A 21,653-nucleotide genomic window follows, 5' to 3' on the forward strand; every position below is an offset into this window, starting at 1 on the left:
AAGCTTCAATGGACGCAAGGTATGACGACGGGCCGGGTACGGTAACTGAAATGCTCGTTTGTTCAAATGTCACTAAATCTGTAAGTACTTGCACTACCAGCTTTATTTTTTTTTCTGTAGGCTTAGGTGTCGTATCTTTTAGGAACACCAGAAAAAAATATTCTACTCAGAAGAAAACTTTTAATTGCCTAATAACCTAATTAATTGCCTTACCTTGAATTAATAAAAACTTGCACAGTCATCTCAACTTTTTTAACTTATGAGGCCCAAAACTATACGAAAACAGAAAAAACAATTTTTGCTCGAGACGAAAAATCCAGGGGTGAAAGGCCAACAACTGGAAAGCATTACCCTGCAACATCTGGAAACAAACGAGGTATGAATTTTGCGTTACCCCTAAAATTCGTTCGTGCTGCCGCCTAATTTAACTACGCGCACTAACTCCACCTTATTTCGACGCAAGAATGATAATTTGCTGTGCTCGGAGGTACCCTCGGACAAATTTAACGTTACTGACGTCGCACACTTCGAAAACTGAACACAAGCCTGCTTCTGCAATACCAAGCCTCAACCCAACGAGCGTTAACGCACCATTAAACATTGAACGATGCCTAACTTCTTCGCAGAAACGATAACAATTTAGCGTTGTGTAAACGATTTGGAATCGAAATAACAAAATTTGAGAGGGTTTTCCGCGGCGAAGCTGCGCCTGGGCTATGATGCGTGCTGTAGAAAAGGGCTCCGATTAATTTTGACCACCTGGTGGATCTCTAAAGGGACACAGAAGTGAATGTGTCAAACTTCTGTTCTTGTTTGCATCGCATAGACTGGCTCAAATAAACACGCTTTTCATAATTTATCCAGTCGATAACGCCGTATTTAATTTATAAAGCCTGACAGAATAAAAAATATCATGCGACATTTGCGGCGGCCGCAACAACTAACAACAGTGATGCGTATTCTAGATGATGTGTTTGGACGATGCCAAAGGTTGGAATTCGAACCAGTTTTGGTTTCGTTTCTGCGAAACAACACGCTTGGCATCCGACGCTATCGGATGATCTCGGTGCTCATGTCAACACCACGTCAACGAGAACTCGTCAGCGCGTCAGTGTCAGTCTGCACACATTGTGCGAACACGCGCGTGGAGCAATAAAGGTTGCAGCGCAAAGTGGTGAGTCTGGTGTAGAAAACATTGATTGATTGTATGGTTTAACGCGCCGACGCAACGCAGGCGATGAGACGCACCGTAGTGGGTGGCTACGGATTAATTTTGACCACCTAGGCGGCTTTAGCGTGCGCCGAAAGCTCGAACACACGGGCGTTTTTGCTTTTCGGCTCCATCAGAAAAGCGGCCGTCGCGGCAGGGAATCGAACCCGCGTCCTCGTGCTCAGCGGCGGTATAGAAAACATTACCCCAAAAAATGGTTGCTCGGCTAACCTTGGATATGCAAAGCAAAAGCTTGGCTTAGTCTGGTTGAGTATTGGTTTCGCTTGATTAACCTTTGATGTAGTTGTATTGCCGACCACGGCTCAAGGCCGTTCGGTCCCGTGCAACGCTCACAGGAGGAGGCCCGGCCTCGCTTTCATTCTCAGAGAACGAGGTGCAAGGTGAGTCAAATATCCCGAACACGACGCAGCGGCGCATGCGTGGAAGGAGGCGGTTTTTTTGTCGGCTGCCGATCAGCTGAGCGGCCGCCACCGCTAAGTCGCAAAACGACTTATAACGGGGCCTTGCGCGCAGCGCCGACAGCGGGCCCGGCGGATCACGCAATGCGGTGCGAGGGGTGGGTCGCCGGGAGTGCGTCTTCGGTAAAAAGGTTAACTTGCGCATCATCCGCGAAAGCGCTGGGCGAAAGTAGTAAAGCTTTGCCTTAAAACGAGGAATCAACTTAAAACGATGAATCAAACGAGGAGAAACGAAGAATTGGAAATCAATGCACTCGATGCTCCAAACCACTGGGCCACAACCGCAGGACTATCGGGCATATAAATATAAAGTATATTTCGCATAGCATGTTTATTTTTTTGTTGTTTAAGCATTTCCAGCAGCTTAGATGAATATTTCTTAAAAAACGCTCGTGCAATAAGCGCTCCCAAATTCCCGCAAAAATCTTATCTCTAGCGTCTGCATTCCTTGGGCAGAAAAGCGATCGCAAATGTGCGGTCGTGCCGCTGACCGCTGCGCTAGTTCACCTTCCGCAAAACGCGTGCTTCCCGCACCTTGGTTTTACGCTTTATAAAGAAACTTTCGGTTGATTTCAATTCCTTTGCACCTGTAGTAAGTTCGCTGGCTCTTATCCCGCCGTTAATTGGCCTCAGATTTTTATACTACCGCACAAGTCAGCGAAGAGTCGCATGTGCGCTTGTGTGGAGCCCATTGGACTTCATAGACTTTACTAAGCTTGGTGCAGTCTACAAACTAAGGGCCCTATACCCGACTTAAATTCACCATTAATTGTGAATTCGCCGAAAAATTTGTCTGATTGGCTTTCAGTTTGGGTCACGTGCTTCCGGTTGGCAAAGCTGATGTGGGGGCTTTCAAATTTTTACGTTTGTTCACGTTTACTGGAACCAGTTCTAAAATTTGCCTTATTTCTCTTGCTGAAAACGCATAATTCTCGGCCGCGCCGTCATCGACGCGCCGTCATCGGGTCAATGTAAACGGGGCTAAGTACAAGCCTCTTCCTCCAGCGACGGATTACAAATTACTTGCATCAGTGCTAACAAGACGACTACAACTTACTTTGCCGGAAGTGATAACATCGTGGCAAGCCTGCTCAGTTACAGACAGGAACTGTCAAACCTTAAACATGTTAAACAGAGACATAATAGAGTACACCAAAACAAGACAGGCTAGAGGCTGGCTCATTTCTTTAGATCAAGCACAGGCGTTTGACAGAGTAGAACACAACTACATCTTCGCAACTTTAACAGCCTTCGGATATCCACAACAGTTTATTAATATATTAGTAATCCTTTATGAAAACATGCAGAGTGATCTAGTAGTAAACAAGCAGGTAGCAACTAGCCTGAGCATAACAAGAGGGGTACGACAAGGGTGCCCACTTTCCCCATTACTTTTTGTTCTAGCAATAGAACCGTTCTTAAAAAATGTTGAAAATAATTCGCATATCCTAGGCTTACAGCTTCCAGGGAGTCAGACAGTTAAAGTAACGGCGTATGCCGATGATGTTACTTTGTATCTAAGGGACGAAGATAGTTTAGTGCATGCACTTAATTGTTTTGAGGAGTATTCCGAGTTAGCTGGTGCAAGACTAAATTGCACAAAAAGTAAAGCCTTAAGCCCAAGTCCATCAGAAAAACAACACATATATGGCATCCCAGTAGTCGCACATGTAGAAATCCTCGGAGTTACTTACACGTCAAGCGGGGTATCACTTAAGACATGGCACCAGACACTTAAACAACTCAGGGAGGATGTAAACGAAGCCTTAGCTTACGACTTTCCATACGCGGTTAAAAGGTATCTGGCATTAAATGTTTTTACAGGGAAAGTATGGTATATAGCCGGGACAGCTGCCCTTCCTCGATACATAGCGGTTAAAATTACATCTGAAGTATTGCGCCTGTTCTGGTCGGATAAAACAGCCCTGGTCAAAACCGGGAAACTGGGCCTGCCCAGACAATTCGGGGGGTGGAACATCCCCTCTGTAACCAATTATGCCGTGACCTATGCTTTGAAAAGTGTTCTTAGGGTCCTTGATCTGCAGACGGGGCATCCAGCAAGGCAGCTCTGTGTATAGTTCTTGGGAGCGCAAGTTAGGTTATTTCCCCAGCATACTCCGGATGGACCCAAGGCAACTCAGCCACCCCCCTTTTACGCCAAAGTAATAGCAGCATATAAAAAACTAACCACACATAACTCACAAAGAGAAGTAGAAGACATGAGGAACATAGAACTGGCTCAGAAATTAGATGAGACGAGTCCTGAAAACCTAGAAGAGAAACAGAAGAACTTTCCTTGGCGCACGCTGATCAATGCAAATGTACCGGGTGAAGCCCAAGACGTAACATGGAAGTATGGGTGGTCAGTCTTGCAGACGAGAACTGTCTTAAGGAGATGGGGTACAACAACAACAGACAAGTGTGTGCACTGCAATCAGAGGGAGACAAATGAACACGCAATGGTCCAATGTACAGTCGCCAAAACATTTTGGCTCATAGTGAGTAGGGCATATAGACAACTCCGCATTCGGGACTTCCTGGAGGGCAGACGATGCCCAAGAAACCCTCTAGCTGTGCTTATCATAACGATTGGTCTTTATGTACTGTGGATAAACAGGTATACTGCTGTCAAGCAATCACGCCCCCGACGTAACCAGTGGAACTTACTGATCCACATGCACACAAAACTAACCCCAAAACCTGGAAGCAGAGCTCTTCTTTTTAGGGGAAGAAGAATTCTTGAGAAAATGGTCTTGTCCTTTCATTGAGGTTCAAAACGGGCGAGTGCACTTGAGCTGCACTCCAATACACGGGTTACGTTTCACAGGAACATAAAAGGAGGCTTATAAAAGCGGGTGTGCCTGAGCCGCACTCCAATACATGGGCTACATTTCAGGGAAATAACGGGAGGATCATAAAGGTGAGTGCACTTAAGTTGCACCCCAATAACGTACGGGTCAAGTTTACGGGAACATAAGGGGAGGCTTTTAGAAGGCGCAGGCGCCTCGGGCGGGGGAGACTCTCCTCCCGCACCTGTGCACTTGGCGCCTCACTCTACTACAAAGTGAGCGGGCTCGCAGATGTAAGCCGCTTACTTGCGTTCTTACAGGTGTAAGCCATGTGGTGCGGATGTAAACTGCGTGATTGTGTTGCTAATGCCAAAGGCAATCCCAATTGCATTATGTAAACAGAAGTCATGTTCAGAGTATCTAATAAGTTTTGTGGCCCCAAATGGGAAGGTGGGCCAAATAAGTGTATGCGGTACAGTCAACAAACCAATGGTCGGTTTCTTTTGTATTTGTTTTTGCATTTGAATGTCTTGAAGTTGTGTATGTAGCAAGGAAGACCCGAGTAAATGAAACGTCTTGTGTAAAGGGAGCTGGTGCTTGGGGTGGGGGAGTAGTTCCCCCCCTCCCAGGACACAGGCTGTCCTCTCAGTGCACGATTTATGTACCAAGAAGTGTACGTCATTTGCATTCGTGTTCATGCAATGTTAGTTTTTCACTCATTTCGTATCTGCTTTATTGATAGCAAGGAGAGATGTCGTCCTGCAATGTAACGGATGGACCAAGTATGTAAACGTGGGAAAGCGTAACCACGAGTGTTTTGTACTTCCTTTTGATACAAGAGAAAAATAAAAATTCCTTTGTAATCCACAAATCATTGAGAATAAACCCCGATTCCTTCTTGACCTTTCGCGACGCTAGGCCGACAAAGCAACGCCATTCTTGGGAATTAGAAGAGTATTCATTTAATAACAACACTTCTAGCCATTATTTTTTTCCACGCAGCATTCGGGAATGGAATGCGTTAGTTATCACTCAACAGCCAACCATTGAAAAATTTCTGCAACTTACTGAAAAAAGTGTGCTAGCTAGGTTGTGTATCTTGATGGATGGTGTTCGTACTTACCCTGTATGTAATTGCCGTGCTTTATTACTTTGTGAATTGCCTAAATACCTTGAAATCTATCTAATGTGATGCTTGTTTGCCACCGGACTTGGATGTTTAGAAATGGCTGTGGGTATATAAACGTATCGTTCAACCTATGGATTTGGCTGGGCGGCTGAATCGAGTGACAGAGAGACGCAGACATATACAGACAGACCAAATTTTCCCCGTTTAATGAGCCAAAGAAAGGCTTTCGTATTTAAAAAATACTGATGGTGGGGAGCTGCAGGCGGCATTGATCTCTTATAGGAATAAAGCCGCATTAAATTTCGACTCTTTCTTTCCCTACAAAAATTACATAATTTCTTTCGGTAAAGCGCCCATTTCCTGGCCAATCCCCTTGAGTGGATACGCGCCATTTCACTGGAACCACCACCACCCCCACCACCAACAGGCACCTTCGGTAATGCACTGTGACGCGGTATGTGCATTGCGTTATCAGGAGAAAGCAACGCCCACAAATACAGAATGCCAAAAAATTGCAAGATCTCCTTCGTCGTTACGTTAGAAAGACACAGATTCCTTTGTCCCTGCGGTGGCGCTCAATTACGCAGCTGTTATTGTAGCTTCTGGAGAGTGAAAAAAATAGTTACTGTCACAGATTTTTTATAAGAAACGAGAAAAAATACATGATGATATTGTCGCTGATCTGTTTTATAAAATATTGGGGATACGGCCTACCATACGGCCTCCCATATACGGGGAGGCCGTACTGCGCAGCTCCAACCCGGAGGAACAACTCTGGGACTCCCCAAGTTCCAACCAACGGTTCCAACTGACCAAAAATGCTGCCTGAGCCCAGGGGCTTCTGGCGAACGCCTGGGAACTCCAGCTGGCAACTAAATAAAGCTTTATTCTCTCTCTTATCGTCAACAGTCCGAGGTGACTTTTTGCTAGTTCTTCTTTGATTTACGCGCTCCAAGTCGCAGCGGCGCGGGGCAAGCAAAACACTCCTCCTCCTCTCATTGTTTTTCCCCCTCTACCTCTTCCCGGCGCGACTTTAGGCGCGCATGCGCGACAGCGGGGTAACGGTCGCCGCAGCTGCCGGAGCAACAGCGGCGCCGGTGCGCGAGAGAAGTCGCGGGGTTGTCAAGTCGTAGCATAGCGGAAATGTGACAGCGTTCTGAAGACCACAGAAGAGCGGTTATACGCCCCATGCACAGGAAGGAAGCGCAGCAAGAAGTGATTTTGCTTCGTGTTAGCAAAAGGTGAGACACTCGTTCGTAAAGTGTGAATTTAATCTGAACGATAGCGCCGGTGTCGTGAGCTGTACAACTACGTGTACCGTGTTCGATGTGCTATGCCGTGTCGAACATCAGTGCTTATCACTGCACGTTGCGTTTGTGCTCGGTCGTATTTTCGTAACATGAATAAAGTGTTGAAGTGCGATTTCTGCTGCCGTCTTACTGTCCCAGCTGCGTACGTACGCCTGCATGGAGGCGCGCCGGTCTCGGCGAGGCCTAGCGGGCGGCGCGGGGCTAGCGGCGCCGGCAGCGGAGCGGCGGGAAGAAGCGGGGGGAGGAAAGCACCAGCCCCCCCCTCCCCCCCATTTTGCGCCTCCTCGCTTTGTTGCCATGACAATTAGTACGCCTCCAAGCTCAAGATGGCGGTGACGTTGCTATGGCAATTACAACTCACTTTTGCCCGCCCAGGCTCGCCAGGGGAGGATTTGGCGCTACGACCACAATTAGGCGGGACGCTGGGTTGAAGGCTAAGATGCCGCGGACTGTCGTCAACTCACTGACACATTTTGATCTGGCATGTTTCCCATTACGGAATAGCGATATTTTTTTCTACAGCAGCCGGCGTCAACTAAGCGAAGTTCCCGCTTTTTTTTCGCCCACAGTGGCGACACCTGTAACTGCATAAACAAATTAAACAAGCTTTGGGCCGGCCTTCTCATCTGCCGACCACATTGTGCAGCAACCGCAGCGCCAGTGGCCCAGTGCGGCGGCTGTCACTGTCCCAACTGTCCTGTGTAGTGCATTCGCGGTCGTTCGTAGTTGGCTTGAGGGCTTTCGAGCTCGAACCTCGGGTTCTGAGATCGCAGGTAGTCTCTCGAAGTCACGCAGCGATGGCTGAAACAGTCTCCGACGTGTTTAGGTGAGTGCGAGTCAAATTTCAGTTCAAACTTGCCGTAAAGCTTTGTTGACCGCCATGTGCGCTCCTAACACCCCTCTCGGCCGTCACTTTTTTTGCAGCAAAGCCAACAGCGCTTTTGTCGACGAAAACTACGCAGAGGCACTCACCGTGAGTCAGCTTTTTGTTCTGCGGAGTCGGCCAGTGTTTACCTGGCAATTTTTATTAATCTGCGTTTGTTTCCTGGCAACGAACCTTGCGAGAACAGTGTGTCCTAAGTGCGTCTCAAGTTATTCTTCAGTCGCAAGGCGCTACTGTCACTCTTGCAAAACCTTAAAAGCAGACGAAGTATGGAGTCGTTTGTGCAACAATTTTTCACCCCTTTGCCGTAGCTATCCCCTCTGAAGTTTTTCTTTTGCCGCCGAGACAACACTCACGTGCTCGAAACATCAGTTCCGCCTTTACCAGCAGCATGCGTCATTCTTAAACGGCAGTGCTAGTACGACAGCGCGATTGCATTTATTGTACCAAACTTTTTTTTGCAGCTGTACAACAAAGTTTTGGAGCAGGACCCCGCGAACGGCGAAGCCTACCTGAAAAGGTCGCATGCTCAATTCAAGCTCGGTAACTGGGAAGGTATGAGCGGCTCGTCATTTTGCGCTGACGCCGTCGTCTTGGGGATCAAATTGTCAAACTGGAACGTTCCTTCATTTGTTTTAGCTACCATCCAAGACGTGGACAAAGCACTTGAGCATGGATGCAAAAATGCCAAAGCCCTCTTCCGGAAAGGGTGAGCATTGGAGAATTGAGGAAATATTGAGCTGTTCTAAGTGCTTAATGGCTCGCAGGCAAGCGGCGTTCAGCCTTAAGCAGTACAAGCAAGCCAAGGAAGCCCTGGAGGAAGCGTCCAAGCTTGACAGTAAGTAGGGTCTTGAATTCGCGGGAACAAAGGATCGGCAGTGTTCGCCCTGTTGCGCTAATGCATGAAAACAGCCTTGACATTACACTGAACGGTTGCCTTATGGTAAGCATTGGTATAGTCTACAGACTACTCGTAGTCTAAGCACCTTAGTTGTAATTGTTTGCCTCTTCCTGCGTGTATTTTGAAGGGTGGCATGTGGTGTGCCAGTGGCTACTTGGATGGGTTAGAGCACAATGACAACACGTGCCGCATAGCGCAAGGCAGCATTTTTTTTACGTCATACTGAGATCTAAAAAAAAAGTTGCCACTGAAGTGATTTGGGGTAAATTAGTCAGGTAATACCTTCCTTTCTGTTGGTTTAAACAAACTCGTGAGCAATTGTCATGCATTTCAGGGAAGCACGGTAGTGCACCTTCAGCATAATGGACCTTTTTCCAGTAGCGTTCTGCGCATGCGCTACTCACTCCCAGTGACCGATCCGCCATTCTTGGGGGGCAAAATGTAAACAAAACGACGCCATATTGTATTAGCTAGTTGCAAATGCCGAGCCAGCTAAGTGCTGCTCTGTTTTCTGAGCCCAGAAAGTGGCCAACAGGTAGGCGCTACGGCTGGTGCTTGGGACGGCTTCCTGAACTGCGCAGGGCAGATGGTAAAAAGGGGGTGTGTTCTATAATCCCCCAAGTGTAGTTCGGGTGGCCGCTGCAAGAGGGCTACGCTACTGGAAAAATGTCCATTGCACCATAGTGGGGTATAACAAGGGTAAGAAATATCACAAGTCACTGTTGTGCCAACTTAGGAATGCTGCACTGCTTGCGTAGTTTGTGGGTGATTGAGCGAATATTCGTTCTATCCTGTCACCTGTCCTTTTCATGCTATAATTTGATATCGCTGTTTATCACTGTACTTCTGTGATGATGGGCCTCCTTGTCTCTAGGTTTTTGGCTCTGGAATCCTTTTTCAACCGTCTTCCACTTGTCTTTTTCTTGTCTTCAGAGTTCAGTACTCATTGACAGGGTGATTGTCCTCCATAATTTTGGGGCTATTACTTCAATGTCCGTGGCCTCTGCAGACCGGTTCACCTTTTTCTTTTTGTACATTCGCCTTGGCTTCCACATTTTGTGTGTCATCATTGATCATCTTTGAGAACTGCAAAGAGGGGCTTCAGTAGCACACAGTGTATTTGGCCTTGGGGTCGGTTCTGGCTTTATGTCGACGTTGCGCCACTACTCGCTCATATGCTGTGGCCTGTTGTGGGGGGGATACTTCCCTGGAGTTCTCGTGACATCCCGCTTGCTCCACTGGGATGGCTGTCCGTGGGCAGTGAGAGGTGAGGCCCCCGACGTCACCTTACCAAAGCCGGGAAACCCATTTTAGGTGGCCTCCTTTATTGCTTGTATTCTGCACACATGCATCTCCTCCGCCTTCGCTTGCCCCGCTGTGGCCTGCTTCATCTGTGCATGTCGACCAGCGGGCCTTCGCCGCCATTGCCAGTTGCCTTTAGGAGAGCGTGAAAAGCCACGATTCCCTCAACACTCCTCCCAATGCACTGGTACCCTTTCCTAAGCTTTCTTTCCTCAACAGGAAAGATGGTAGACTGAAAGGGTATGGTTAGGCATTTTCATTTCTTCTGGTGTGACGACTATGAAGGGAAGGGGCTTTCAGTGCGCTGCAAAAAGCACCTTTAACAGCTTTCATCTGATCACTCTGCTCTTGCAACAAAGATTTTAGAGAGGAGCAGTAAAAACTGTAGTTTTTAAAAAATTGGCTGGTGATTACGATACTCCGTAAGCGATATTTGGGCGCAGCAGCAATGCGCTGAGGCAGCACTCGTGGGTTCTCTGGACAGCAGCGATGATGAGCCTCTACGTCGGCAGTGCGAAGTGCATCTCGGGAAGGGACCGCAAACTGAGCCTTAAGCAAATGCCAAGCGTTGCACCGTCGAGCGCCTTGTGCGGGCACAGCATACTGCCCCCTTCTCTCCCCCACTGCATACTTTCGGAAAGTGCTGGCTCGCACCGCCGTGGTGAACCCCCCCCCCCCCCCCCCCCATTTCACGACTCTCCTTCTTTGCTTTCTTTCACTCGTCGGTCCTGCCATCGTTCGCTCGGCTATGCCGACAACACAGCTCAGCCCATAGATGGCCGCCAAAGGGCTGCACCCTAAAATTAAACAGCCTCGCTTTGTCTACGCTCCTACCACAGTGTTTGTGTTCTGACAGTCCCAAGGCTGTGTTGTAAGTCGTAGGCACGCCGTTTTCTGCTAATGCACTTTCCAGTCCGTATGTTATCATATATCTGGTGTGCTCATCCCTAAATCGACCCGTGAAATGTTTTGCCTTTGGTCCAGGTCAGGACAATGACTTGGTCGGGTGGATTGAGAAGTGTGCCTCCAAGCTCAAGATTGCTCAGGACTCCAAAGAAAAGTCCCAGGCCGAACCCCCTGCTCCGGTTGTGCCGGGAAAAATACGGTGAGTGGCCGAGGGCTTTGGAGCCACTACGCTGCGGGGTGGCGCAAATCAGCTGGCATCATTCACCTTGTTCACCCATCAGGTGCACGCCTGTGGCAGTGTCGGCTGTCCTTGAATGCGTCATCGTGTTGAACACAGAACAGTTAAGGCATGTCCCAGTTAGATGTGTCCCGATCTAAGCACATAGTCTGTTCACTTGTGGAGTAGCACGTTCCCACAAATGGAGGCTTGCCCACACTTGACAGGGAGCATAATCAAAATTTTAAAATCTGACCTTTAAACCGTTCAAGTCACTACTGTCAGCACCGAAAGTAGCAGTACTGTCGTGTTGCTGGCACTCGGAAGTTTTTTTTTTTTTTCGCCATGTTTTGCACATACTTTATAGTCAGTTCTTTGATATCTAATGGTTCAATGTAAGGCACATGTCTGTTTCAAAGGCTTTTACTCATAGCATCCCTGAAGTTGCTCTTCGAGGCTATTTGCCCCCAGTGCTGTGGCTGCCACCAAGTTGCTGCCTTTGTTCCATAGAGGCTTTCCTATGCCCTAGTTTTTACTCTGAAGAAATGTTCAATTGGAACAAAGTTTGAATTATTAATTTCGTATGCCATTTAAGCCCTGTGCAAACATGGTTTGGTTTAGAGAATTTAGACCTGGCTCATGTTGCAAGGTTTCTTCGATATTTTTTTCACCGACAGTGAGAACATATTGCTGATCATAGGCCAGCACTTTTGTTGTCATGCATTTGGGAAAGCTACATACATACCAAAAGTTGCTGGGCGGATTGCTTGTAAGTTTGCAAGCACTTCTGCTTGTGTTCTCCACTGAACGTTTTTATCAAGCTATGCAAATTCACTTTGCAGTTTTCCAATTTGTGAACCTGCAGCTTTGACCGGGTGTGGTGGATTATTTTAAGACTAGACACAATATTCAGCCAGTGCAAACCGGCATGCTGCTTGGTTCTAGATTATATTTAAGGAAAGACGTGGACAGATTCTAGAACAGGATAGGTATTTGAGGTTTGACCAGAAGTTGGTTGTTGCTGTGAGGCAAGTGTGGTGGTGTGGTGTGGACAAAAGTCCCACGAACGATGTTCGTCGGGTGCAATTGCTTCTTGCCCATGAAAGCTGCATTGCACCTCCTAGCTGTGCTCTTTCTTGTGAACTGAAACAATTTGCTTTCAATTCAAAGGTTCTCAGTATATGCGATTATACTGTGTTGAACTTGCCAGTGCATTGATGGGGGGTAGAAGCTGTTTTCAAAGGCTTTTTCGACCCTCATAGTACTTCTGTCACACGGCAGATCTAATGACATTTAGAGCAAATGTCATTAGTTCGACGCTACACCAGAATACCGAATGACATTTGAGGTGAATGGCATTTACTGGCTAACTGTGGTTTGGGAGCTCATTGAGTAGCCAAATGAGCAGCCTCGACAGCAGTGGTGCGTCGCTAGACAAGAAAGTTCAGTAATAAACCAAAGCGTGCTGTTTCTAAAAACTGTCAGTCCCATGTATTAGAATCCTCACTGTCATGTTGGGGCTCTAGAGTATGTTCCTGGATCATTTGTCTCAATGTGACACACCGAAACCGTCCAGGCAACATGCGCAGGCCGCCATTTTGACGTTTGACGAGCCTTGGCCAGGCTTGGCTACAGAACTGACTGCATGAAGCCGCACGCCGGTGTGATTATCATTACTAGATGGCCCTATGTTACTCTATGCTATCACCATCATCACTATGTTTACAACGGAAGTTTCACTTCGGAATTTATTTTTTGCTTGTTTGTTTGCATTGATGCTGCATGGGGTGTAAGCTGTTTCTAGATTAAAGCAGATCTGAACACTTGTACAATTTTTTTCCCGCTTTTCATGAGTACCTCTCCAGTGTGGTGTTGGGGGGTACAGGCATAGAATCTGCATGCACAGACCAGGACAGGTCAAAGTTTTCATGTTATAGGACTGAACACTGCTAGCAAATGTCTCCACTCCTGTCAAAGGGCGTGGACATAGTTTCATACAAATAACTAGAGGGGAAACTGGCGCTGCGATCGTACGCCTCAATGGGCGTGATGGGTAATTGTGGATTCGGATTGGCGCTCAATGGCTTGCGGAAGTTACTATGGATTGCAGGCAGTTTCGTTTTCGTTTTGATTTACATGAACGCATTTGCCTATGCGGTGCGTTGGAAGAAGCTATCGAAAATACGTTTCTCCTTGAACTGCATGCCGCGCGCGCACTGACGCCACCCTGAGTAGAAAGTTTTATAACTAGAGTTGCGAATTGGGTGGGTTATCAATTCGTTGCCGGCACAGCGAGCACGAGAACACAAATGACGGCGCTCTGTGCGGCGAAGTTGTCTGCAAATTAGGAGTTGCGGTGCTGCTTATTCGGCAGAGCAATGTATTGTCAAAGCTAACGACTGTTGCGAATCGCTTAGAACAGCCACACCTTCCGTGCGAACGCCGGCTCCTACGGCGTAGACCAGCAGTATCTGCGGTTGATAGGAATGCAGCTTGATGAATGTCACTAACTCAGGCAAGAATAACTTCTCCAAAGGTAATCGGTTTCTTTTTTTTTATGAGCACAAAACTTTTTGCTTTCTATTACAGACCACCAGCACCGAAACTTTTTACAAGTAGTTTTTAAAGAAAGAAGTCCACGTCCTGCTGTAGTTGGCGGCAAATGGCAAACCTGCTCCGCAAATCACCTCGACTCCGCGTCTGCTTTTTATTTAACATGGCATTCTATTTCGTACAAAAGCAGTTTTTTCTCACTAACTTTTTTGTTTGCCATGTAATTTGTAAACGGAGAACCGTATAATAAGTTTTTTTGTCAAGAAACACAATTTGCGCAGCCAGAAGCGTGTTTGAATCCTACGCAATCCGGTTCCATAACTACCCATCATTCCCATTGAAGCGTAAGCGCCGCTGCCATGTTCGCGTTGACACTAGCGCCAGTTTCCCCTCTAGTTATTATTGTATGAAACTCTATGGGCGTGGAGACATGACAGGAGTGGAGACACACCCTGACCCTGCTCACAAATTGATTGAACTTGTGGATGTGGGGGTTTACCAGCATGTTGGATGAAAGTGATTGCAGACATTGGTGATAAAATATCAAGGCAGAGCCAGGGAGCCAGGCACGCTGGACAGCTGGCAGGTGTGGGGTGCTCACTGCCCATTCTGTAGGGGTGAATGTCCGCAGCTCCATTGTAATGTGGCTGCAACTTTCAGCGTAAAGCAATTTACGCATTCCTCTTTCGTGAGAAGCTGCTTGTTGATGTTTCTGCTTATCTGTTCTTCAAAGGTTGGTAAGGCTTGTTAAGCTGAGGTTCCACTTGTCGCGCTTCAATTGATCTTGCGGTTCTATTGTCTGCATCAGCTAACAGACCTCGGTGCGATTACAAGCTGGCGTTTCGAAATTTGTAATGCTGGGTTTTTCCCCCTTGTAGCCACGACTGGTACCAGACGGAGAGCCACGTCGTCATCACGATACTCCTGAAGAACCAGAAGCCAGAAGACATTGAGACAAAGTTCACAAGGAACTCTGTAAGCATTTTTTCTTGCGGATCTAGGTGTCGGGAAATGATGCCACACTTACCGTATTTACACTATTGTAAGTCGACTAAACTGTAGGTCGACCCCCCAATATTGCATCTCTCTCAAAAAAAAAAAAAAAAAGCGAGCACCTAGGAAATCTTGCCACAAAATGCTCTTCCCGTGAACTACCAATACCTCCCGCCCCCTACAGTGGCTCTTCCATCAATGATCAATGCTCCTACAAGAGCCATGTGCTGATGGTGTGCACAGTAAATGTTGAAAAAGAAAAGCTTTGTATAAGCTCGCGGAATAACCATGCGCTGTGGGTTATGAGCAGAGCCTCCGAACCGCGCTCTGCTCGCCTGCATCGGTGTTGTGGTAGCGTCGTGAACGAGCAGCTAGCGAAAGTTGCTGCCTTGGTGTTGACAAAAAAGTTGAGGGCAGAACTTCACTGGTTTATTGGTGGCGAGAGATCAATGGCAATACAGGAACAGCACCCTTCCGGGTGAGCTCACAGCATGGCTCAAACAGAGACGGTTGGATCCGGTGCTGTCAATTGAATGCATCCTGTGCTCAGAGGAATCACATATTTATCCCCAAAGCGCCAATGGTCAGTTTTCCTTGTGCTTTGCACGCAGCACGAAAATAGTACAGCCCGGGTTTGTAAGCTGGCAGTAGCGGCGCCCGTTGAGTCAGAGAGAGAGAGAGAGGGGAGAGATCTCCGCTTCACAGGTGCATGTGTCAACACAAAGAACAGCTTGCTTTGTATTGCATCCGCCGAGGTTGAGTCACTGACAGCGAGGCGCCCACGCGGCAGCCGTTGTTGTCGGCGTGTCATAGCTTGTTCAAGAAAGGCAGGTTCTGCCGCAAAGCGCAGGAGCACTACAAAAACTTGCAGCATGTGTGAACACAGTAGCGGTGTGCTGAATCGTAACACCATCTATGATGTAGCCGCTTAAAGCGAGGGACTGGATATAATGCAGGGTTTTGTTACCACTGGTTTGCCTCCCATTGAACATCGCTTAGAATGCGGTTGCGGGTTCACTGATCAACTGGCGCAGCTGGGGCATCGTTTAGGGATGTGGCGCAGCCAGCGTGCGCTCCTGCTGTCCTTGAACTTTGACATAGAAAAAAATAGGCACCCTTTTGTCCGCGTGTTCCGCTTGCACTCATGATAACCACAACTGCCTTTGCTTGACGCAATCAAGAGGATATGAAGCTACCCACCGCGGTGGCTCAGTGGCCAAGGCGTTGTGCTGCTGAGCAGGAGCATGCGGGTTCGATTCTTGGCTGCGGCAACCGCTTCTCTGATGGAGGCGAAAAGCAAAAATGCCCATGTGTGCGAGATTTCGGCGCACGTTGAAGATCCCCAGGGGGTCAAAATAAATCCAGAGCCCTCCACTGCAGCATGCCTCATTGCCTGCGTTGCGTCGGCGTGTTGAGCCCTACAATCAAATCAGGATAGCAAGCTACCCCCTCCTCCCCCACTCCCCGCATGTAAAGTTGTTTTCATTAAAACGTTGTTCAACTGCCCTTTCCCTTTTCAACATTTGGAGATAGTGAGCTGCGATGCAGGGGGAAGGGGGGGGGGGTGAATTGCTTGCGCTCTTATCCCACTGTCCTGCTGCATTTGTTCATAGACTCTAAGAAACCAGGCCGCGCTCCCTCAAAACAAACATAAGGAAAGTTGAAGCTGTGTTCGTGGTTTGTAAAGCCGTGCAGCAGGGGCTGATGTCGAAAAAGATAAAATGAAGGCTGCACCTCGGCTTTTAAGAAGCCTACGTTTGAGTGATGATAAACAAATGATTGAAAGGTAGATTGCGATGTGATTAGGTTCGTGCATGTTTTTTTTTATCTTTTTTTTTCTTAAACTTCTTTCATAGCTTGAATGTAGCTGAGTGATGGTTTTAAATTGCACAAAGTTGTATTTTGTCCTCTTCACTCCTTTCAAAGGCCTGGCTGTTAGGAACGTTATAGGCACATTAGTAGCTGCAGTGATGTGATAGCTGTGAGTGATGTTACCTGTTGCGGTGGAAAATCCGGAATGTGCGACTCTCTCTCGCAAATTATTGGTGCTCAAAATACCTGGTCACGTATCTTTAGCAAGGAACCATAAACATCAAACTGTCCGGAATTTCGAGGATACCAATGTCGCTACCTAAAATTCTGTCTGCAGAACTAAACAGTAGAGGCATTTTTTTAACCTGAACTGGCTGCACTGGTGCAAGCAGTGCAACATAGTTCATTTTTTTTACTAATTGATATCCCCAGTAGCACTTTGCACTGGTCTGCACGACACTGCAATAATCTGCACCAGTTCAGGTAAAAAAATGCCCCTGGTGAATTGATGCAAGCTGTGCTTGCTTGTTAGGCTAGACGAATATGCACAGGCGTGGAGAGTGCAGCTTGCAGGCTGAAACTCGTGTCGCACTCTCAGCCAATGTTCTCATCCACATTGAAACCCTTGATAGGGGTGCGGATAGAGGCCACATTGGGTAGCGTTTTTACACCATCTTCAGAATGCTGTCAACAGCGTATGGATAGTCAGCTCATCAATAGGGTTATGTCACTACTGTGTATACAAGTTTTTTTTTAACTTTGATGGCACTTTGATATTTCATGCCTTTGGATTCTTGTGTGTGGCATAGTATTGAAGTTTTCAGTTTCTCCCGGGCTGTTCCAAGTCGTAAGCATTAAAGGAGTACTGACACTAAATTTAGAGGCCTAAAAACGATGTAATTGACTTCAGTAGTTATACTCGGTGACAACTTAAGAACGGCACCGGAAGTTGCTGCTGTGGCTTATCTAGCCGGATGTTTCTCCGCGCGGCGCAAGTAGGGCGTTACTGGGAATATTTTGAACATGGCGTGAGCCGTTCCCGTAATTTTTTAGACTTAATATGCTTATAAACGACTCCAGTGATGACAAACAAACTGTGTGAGACAAAGCAGACGATATCACGCATTCATAGCAAACCCCCTTTCAAAACGCGCGCACACTGACGTCATGGGTCCGGCGCTTTGGCGGAGTGATACACTACGCGAGGTGGTGCCGTTCTTGAGTTGTAACCGAGTATAGTACAAGTGTCTCTCAAACTTTCGCAGCGAACTGAAGCTGGAATCACGTCGAAAATAGATTTTTTTTTTTAATTGTCTTGACCGCGAGCTATCACAAATTGGCAGCACTAGCGTAATCTCTGTCGGCGTGACGAAATGTCTTCCGGCGTTTCTGGCCGGTTCAGGGTGGCGTCTTTTTCAGAACCGGAAACGGTAGCCGGCGCTGCTGTTGGCGGCGGTCTTGTTTCGGCAGGAGCGAGACTTTTTTCTCTGTTCAACAAGTGCTGGTGTTTGAATATCCTCGAGGATTTTCTGCAGCCAGTTTTGTTGCCTTTTTCCCAAGTAGCCGTGGCTGGTAATTTGATCTCGCTGCGAGGGTGCATTTTCGAGCATGGCTACACCAGCAGTGTCAGAGTGCGGTATTCATCTGCCACTGTGTGAATCTTGCATTAGCACCTGGCCACAGAGCTACCACGGCCATTGTCACTAGTCATATTGCACGTGTCGTATTGCGCCCTTTGTAGTCACTGTGGCAGTGTTGCCTTTCAGATCTGGTTCAAGGCGAAGCTGCTCTCGGGCGATGACTACGAGCTGTCGGTGGACCTGGCTCACCCCGTGATAGCTGAGCAAACTACTTACAAGTGCTACTCCACCAAGGTGAGCTGGGGCTTGCTGGTGCAGTGTGTACTTTGTGTTCAATGCATTCAGCAATTACTGGTTAAGGCCATTAGGAATGGTGCAGGTGTTGTCATGTTACTATGTGAGCAAGTTCCTATACGGGACACTGAAGGCAACTAGCAAGTTGGGCACAGTAGCCCACTCAGCATTTATTTGGCAGTGAAAGATGCTTCAATTTTCGAGGAATTACCAATTAAAACTCCTTTCATCCCTCGCGCCATTTCATGACATTTTGCATGGCGCGAACGGAGGCCGGTGCTCTACTGCGGAAACTGTTGTTCAGCACCGATCATTCGGTGTCTGACAGCGCTGATATCTGATATCGTTGTTTGATAGAAAAAAGTGCAAGCAAACGCCTTGTTTTACGGAATGCCGCCATAAGTTCGCTTAACACTGCCATGTACCGGACACGAAGTGAGGCCTGTTATCTGATCCCCTTTGACTCTGGGCATGAGGGTTGCTTTTTGAATGGTGATAGTGCAGCGCACTCGCTGGTGTCGAAGGTAGACAACTCCGCATATTGTAAATTTCTATATACAGCACAAGAACTGTGTTCCTAGCTTGGAGATTAAGCTGAACTCTTTCGCTACTGCACCTATCAAAATCGATCAATTTGATCGATACTTTTGGGAGCGCCTTTTCATAGCGTTCCAGGCGTTTCTCGAACAAGTAAAGCTGTTCGGAGTTAGATCAGAAAATGGCCTTTCAAAATCAGTTTTGTTTGAATTTTTGCAATGGAAACGTGATTTTTGACTCGCTTTTGAATCACCTGGGTGTGGAAAAGGGGTGTGGTCATCGCGCGTCACGGCTACCAAGGAAGAATGCGTTCAACTCGTAATTACTCTGCACCAGCGCTTGTTTTTTGCTATCAGGGCGTGAATGGGGAACTAGCAAACGATTTTAAATTGTCAGGTTCGCGCTCTGACAGTAATAATCCCAGAAATCGGCTGAAAATGTCAAGCAGTGCCTGGTTGCAAAGCTACTTTATGATTTTAGGCAGTTTTATTGCCTTTGTGCACGTTGTTCTAAGTACTGTGGTAGTTCTACTTACCCCAGGATCATTCCCAAACAGTTTACAACAGTTTCGGTTTCGTTTCTGCCTCGCGAAATTCATATTTAGCGCTACTACGCAGTTACCCAACTTCAACGCTACCTGCCATGGTGCCTGAAGCGTCCGCGACTGATCCTCGAACAAAGCACGGCGCTCCTGATTTCTCTCCACCCTAACCCAATTTCTGCTATAAGAACTTCAGATGCAAGTCAGAAGGTCACACCCAGTCGCCAGATATCTGTTCCGCCGAGGACAGCGCTTCAAACCGGCCTTACACTGCCAGCTGTTTGCCTTCCACTTTCGTTTCCATGCGAGGGTATAACCGGGTGTCTAATGTTGCTGCTTAGTTGAACTGTCTATTCGGACGGAGTCTCTGATAAGTTTTTGTACTGTTTCATTTGAAAAATGTTAGGTGGCGTTGCAATAGAGGAGGCTCGTTGTGCTGATCTTTTTCAGCGCGCAACTGCTACTCGGCCAAAGATCGCAGGGCACGATTCTAGCTCATCGTACCTCATTTTTGCGAGCAAGGCTACAATTGCGAGTAAGATGATGATAATAAAGCTCAGCTTTATGTTTTGAGAGATAACTGACCGTGAACGACAACAAGCATCAGCCATGGCGTTCCGTTTTCAACTTCATGCATGTTTTTTTCCGCATCGCTTGCTTGTCCCAAATATTGTGCCCGCTGTAAATGCAAAGTCAGTCATTGACAAGATGTTTTTCCATTGTGTGGGGGCAAATTGGTGCCTCTGATAATGTCAAATCGCCAGATTTATTCCAGGGAACCACCCGAAATTGCACATTTTGAATGGGGGGTTGGGCTTCACCGCAAGACACGAGCACCATGCGTGCTAACATTTTTTTTTATATCTGACAAACTGTCCCGCGCAAGTCGACATTTTTTCTAGTGAGTGTTTTTGAAATGTTTTCTACAAAATGTATATTCTATTTTTTTTCTACTACCGGTGGTTTGATATACACAACTCCTTTTTTATCACTTTTTTTTTCGACAACTTGACAAAAATTTTGGTTTTGATATTTTTTTTACAACTATGATATATAAAAACCTTTAAAAAACTGGTGTTATTGGAAATGCCGTTATATAATCTGCATTTTGTGCTCCTGCAATTAGTGCCTAACCAATTTTTTAGCAGGAAAAAAAATGTTTTCTTGGACCCCTAAAATTAGTCAATTTTCCGGCGGTAGCGAAAGAGTTAATTGGCAGGGGGCTGGCACAGCAATGTAGAGTTTCGTGCAACAACTAGAGGAATCTGGCACTGCAATCATCCGCCGTGATGGGTCATTCTGGATTGGATTGGCACTCAATGGATCGCGGAAATTATGGATTGAATCGCGCGGCCAGTTTCGTTTTCGTTTTGGACTTGCGTGAATGCAGTTGATTATGTCGGAAGGAGCATTAAAGAGCATTTCTCCTTGAACTGAATGCCGCACGCGCACTGACGGTGCCCTGAGTGGGAATGTTTTGTAACCGTAGTTGGGAATCGGGTGGGTTATGAATTCATTGCCGGCACAGTGAGCACGAAAACACCAATGACGGCGCTGTATGCGGCGAAGTTGCCCTGCGAATTAAGAGTTGCGGCACTGTCCGTTCGGAAGAGCAACGTATTTTTGAAGCAGGCGACGATTGTGAACTGCGTGGAACAGCCACACTTTTCGTGCGAACGCCGGCTCCTACAGCGTAGACCAGCAGTACTGGCGGCTGATAGGAACACAGTTGGATGATAGTCACTAATTCAGGGTAAAATAACTTCTCCAAAGGTAACCTGTTTCTTTCTTCTTTTTTTTTTTTCCAGGAGCGCAAAACTTTTTTTAGTACAGCTAAACCTATGTAACAAAGTCGGTAAAATTTGTAATTTACTTTGTTACATTGAAATTTTGCTACATCGAAATTTGCGGTTATACAGTTAAACCTCGTTATAACGAAATTGAAGGGGCGCCGCGATTTGCTCGTTATAGCCAATGTTTCGTTATAGCCGTAGCTGATATTTATTGCAAATATTACGCATTGTACTTGCCAAAAACAAGAAGCGGGCGAAACAGCATCTCGCCGCACAGCGGTACTCAGTAAAATAAACACATTGCGGAGGTAAAGAGAAGTCACAAACCTACTTTATTACAGTTCAAAACTCATTTCAAGCAGACTTTGGTGCGAAGAAGTCCGTAATAGGACGTTGATGCACCTTCCTGATGCGAGCGATAGCT

The 21,653-nt window shown here is 47.0% G+C and overlaps 1 protein-coding gene across 1 annotated transcript in view; it reads left to right on the top strand.

Annotated features, from left to right (window-relative positions):
* Positions 1 to 7,566: 7,566 nt before the first annotated feature.
* Sgt1 (suppressor of G2 allele of skp1) overlaps positions 7,567 to 21,653 on the top strand; it is a 34,924-nt gene continuing 20,837 nt past the window's right edge. Inside the window, exons 1-8 of the mRNA XM_077703838.1 lie at positions 7,567 to 7,743; positions 7,842 to 7,890; positions 8,265 to 8,355; positions 8,440 to 8,509; positions 8,568 to 8,638; positions 10,988 to 11,108; positions 14,558 to 14,654; positions 18,251 to 18,358. Coding sequence (XP_077559964.1) covers positions 7,715 to 7,743; positions 7,842 to 7,890; positions 8,265 to 8,355; positions 8,440 to 8,509; positions 8,568 to 8,638; positions 10,988 to 11,108; positions 14,558 to 14,654; positions 18,251 to 18,358 — 636 coding nt within the window. The 5' untranslated portion in view covers positions 7,567 to 7,714. The remainder of the gene's footprint in view (positions 7,744 to 7,841; positions 7,891 to 8,264; positions 8,356 to 8,439; positions 8,510 to 8,567; positions 8,639 to 10,987; positions 11,109 to 14,557; positions 14,655 to 18,250; positions 18,359 to 21,653) is intronic.

The sequence above is a fragment of the Haemaphysalis longicornis genome, unplaced genomic scaffold (genome assembly GCF_048455015.1).
Source record: "Haemaphysalis longicornis isolate Haplotype H1 unplaced genomic scaffold, Haemaphysalis longicornis Haplotype H1 scaffold_3, whole genome shotgun sequence".
Taxonomy (NCBI): Eukaryota; Metazoa; Arthropoda; class Arachnida; order Ixodida; family Ixodidae; genus Haemaphysalis; species Haemaphysalis longicornis.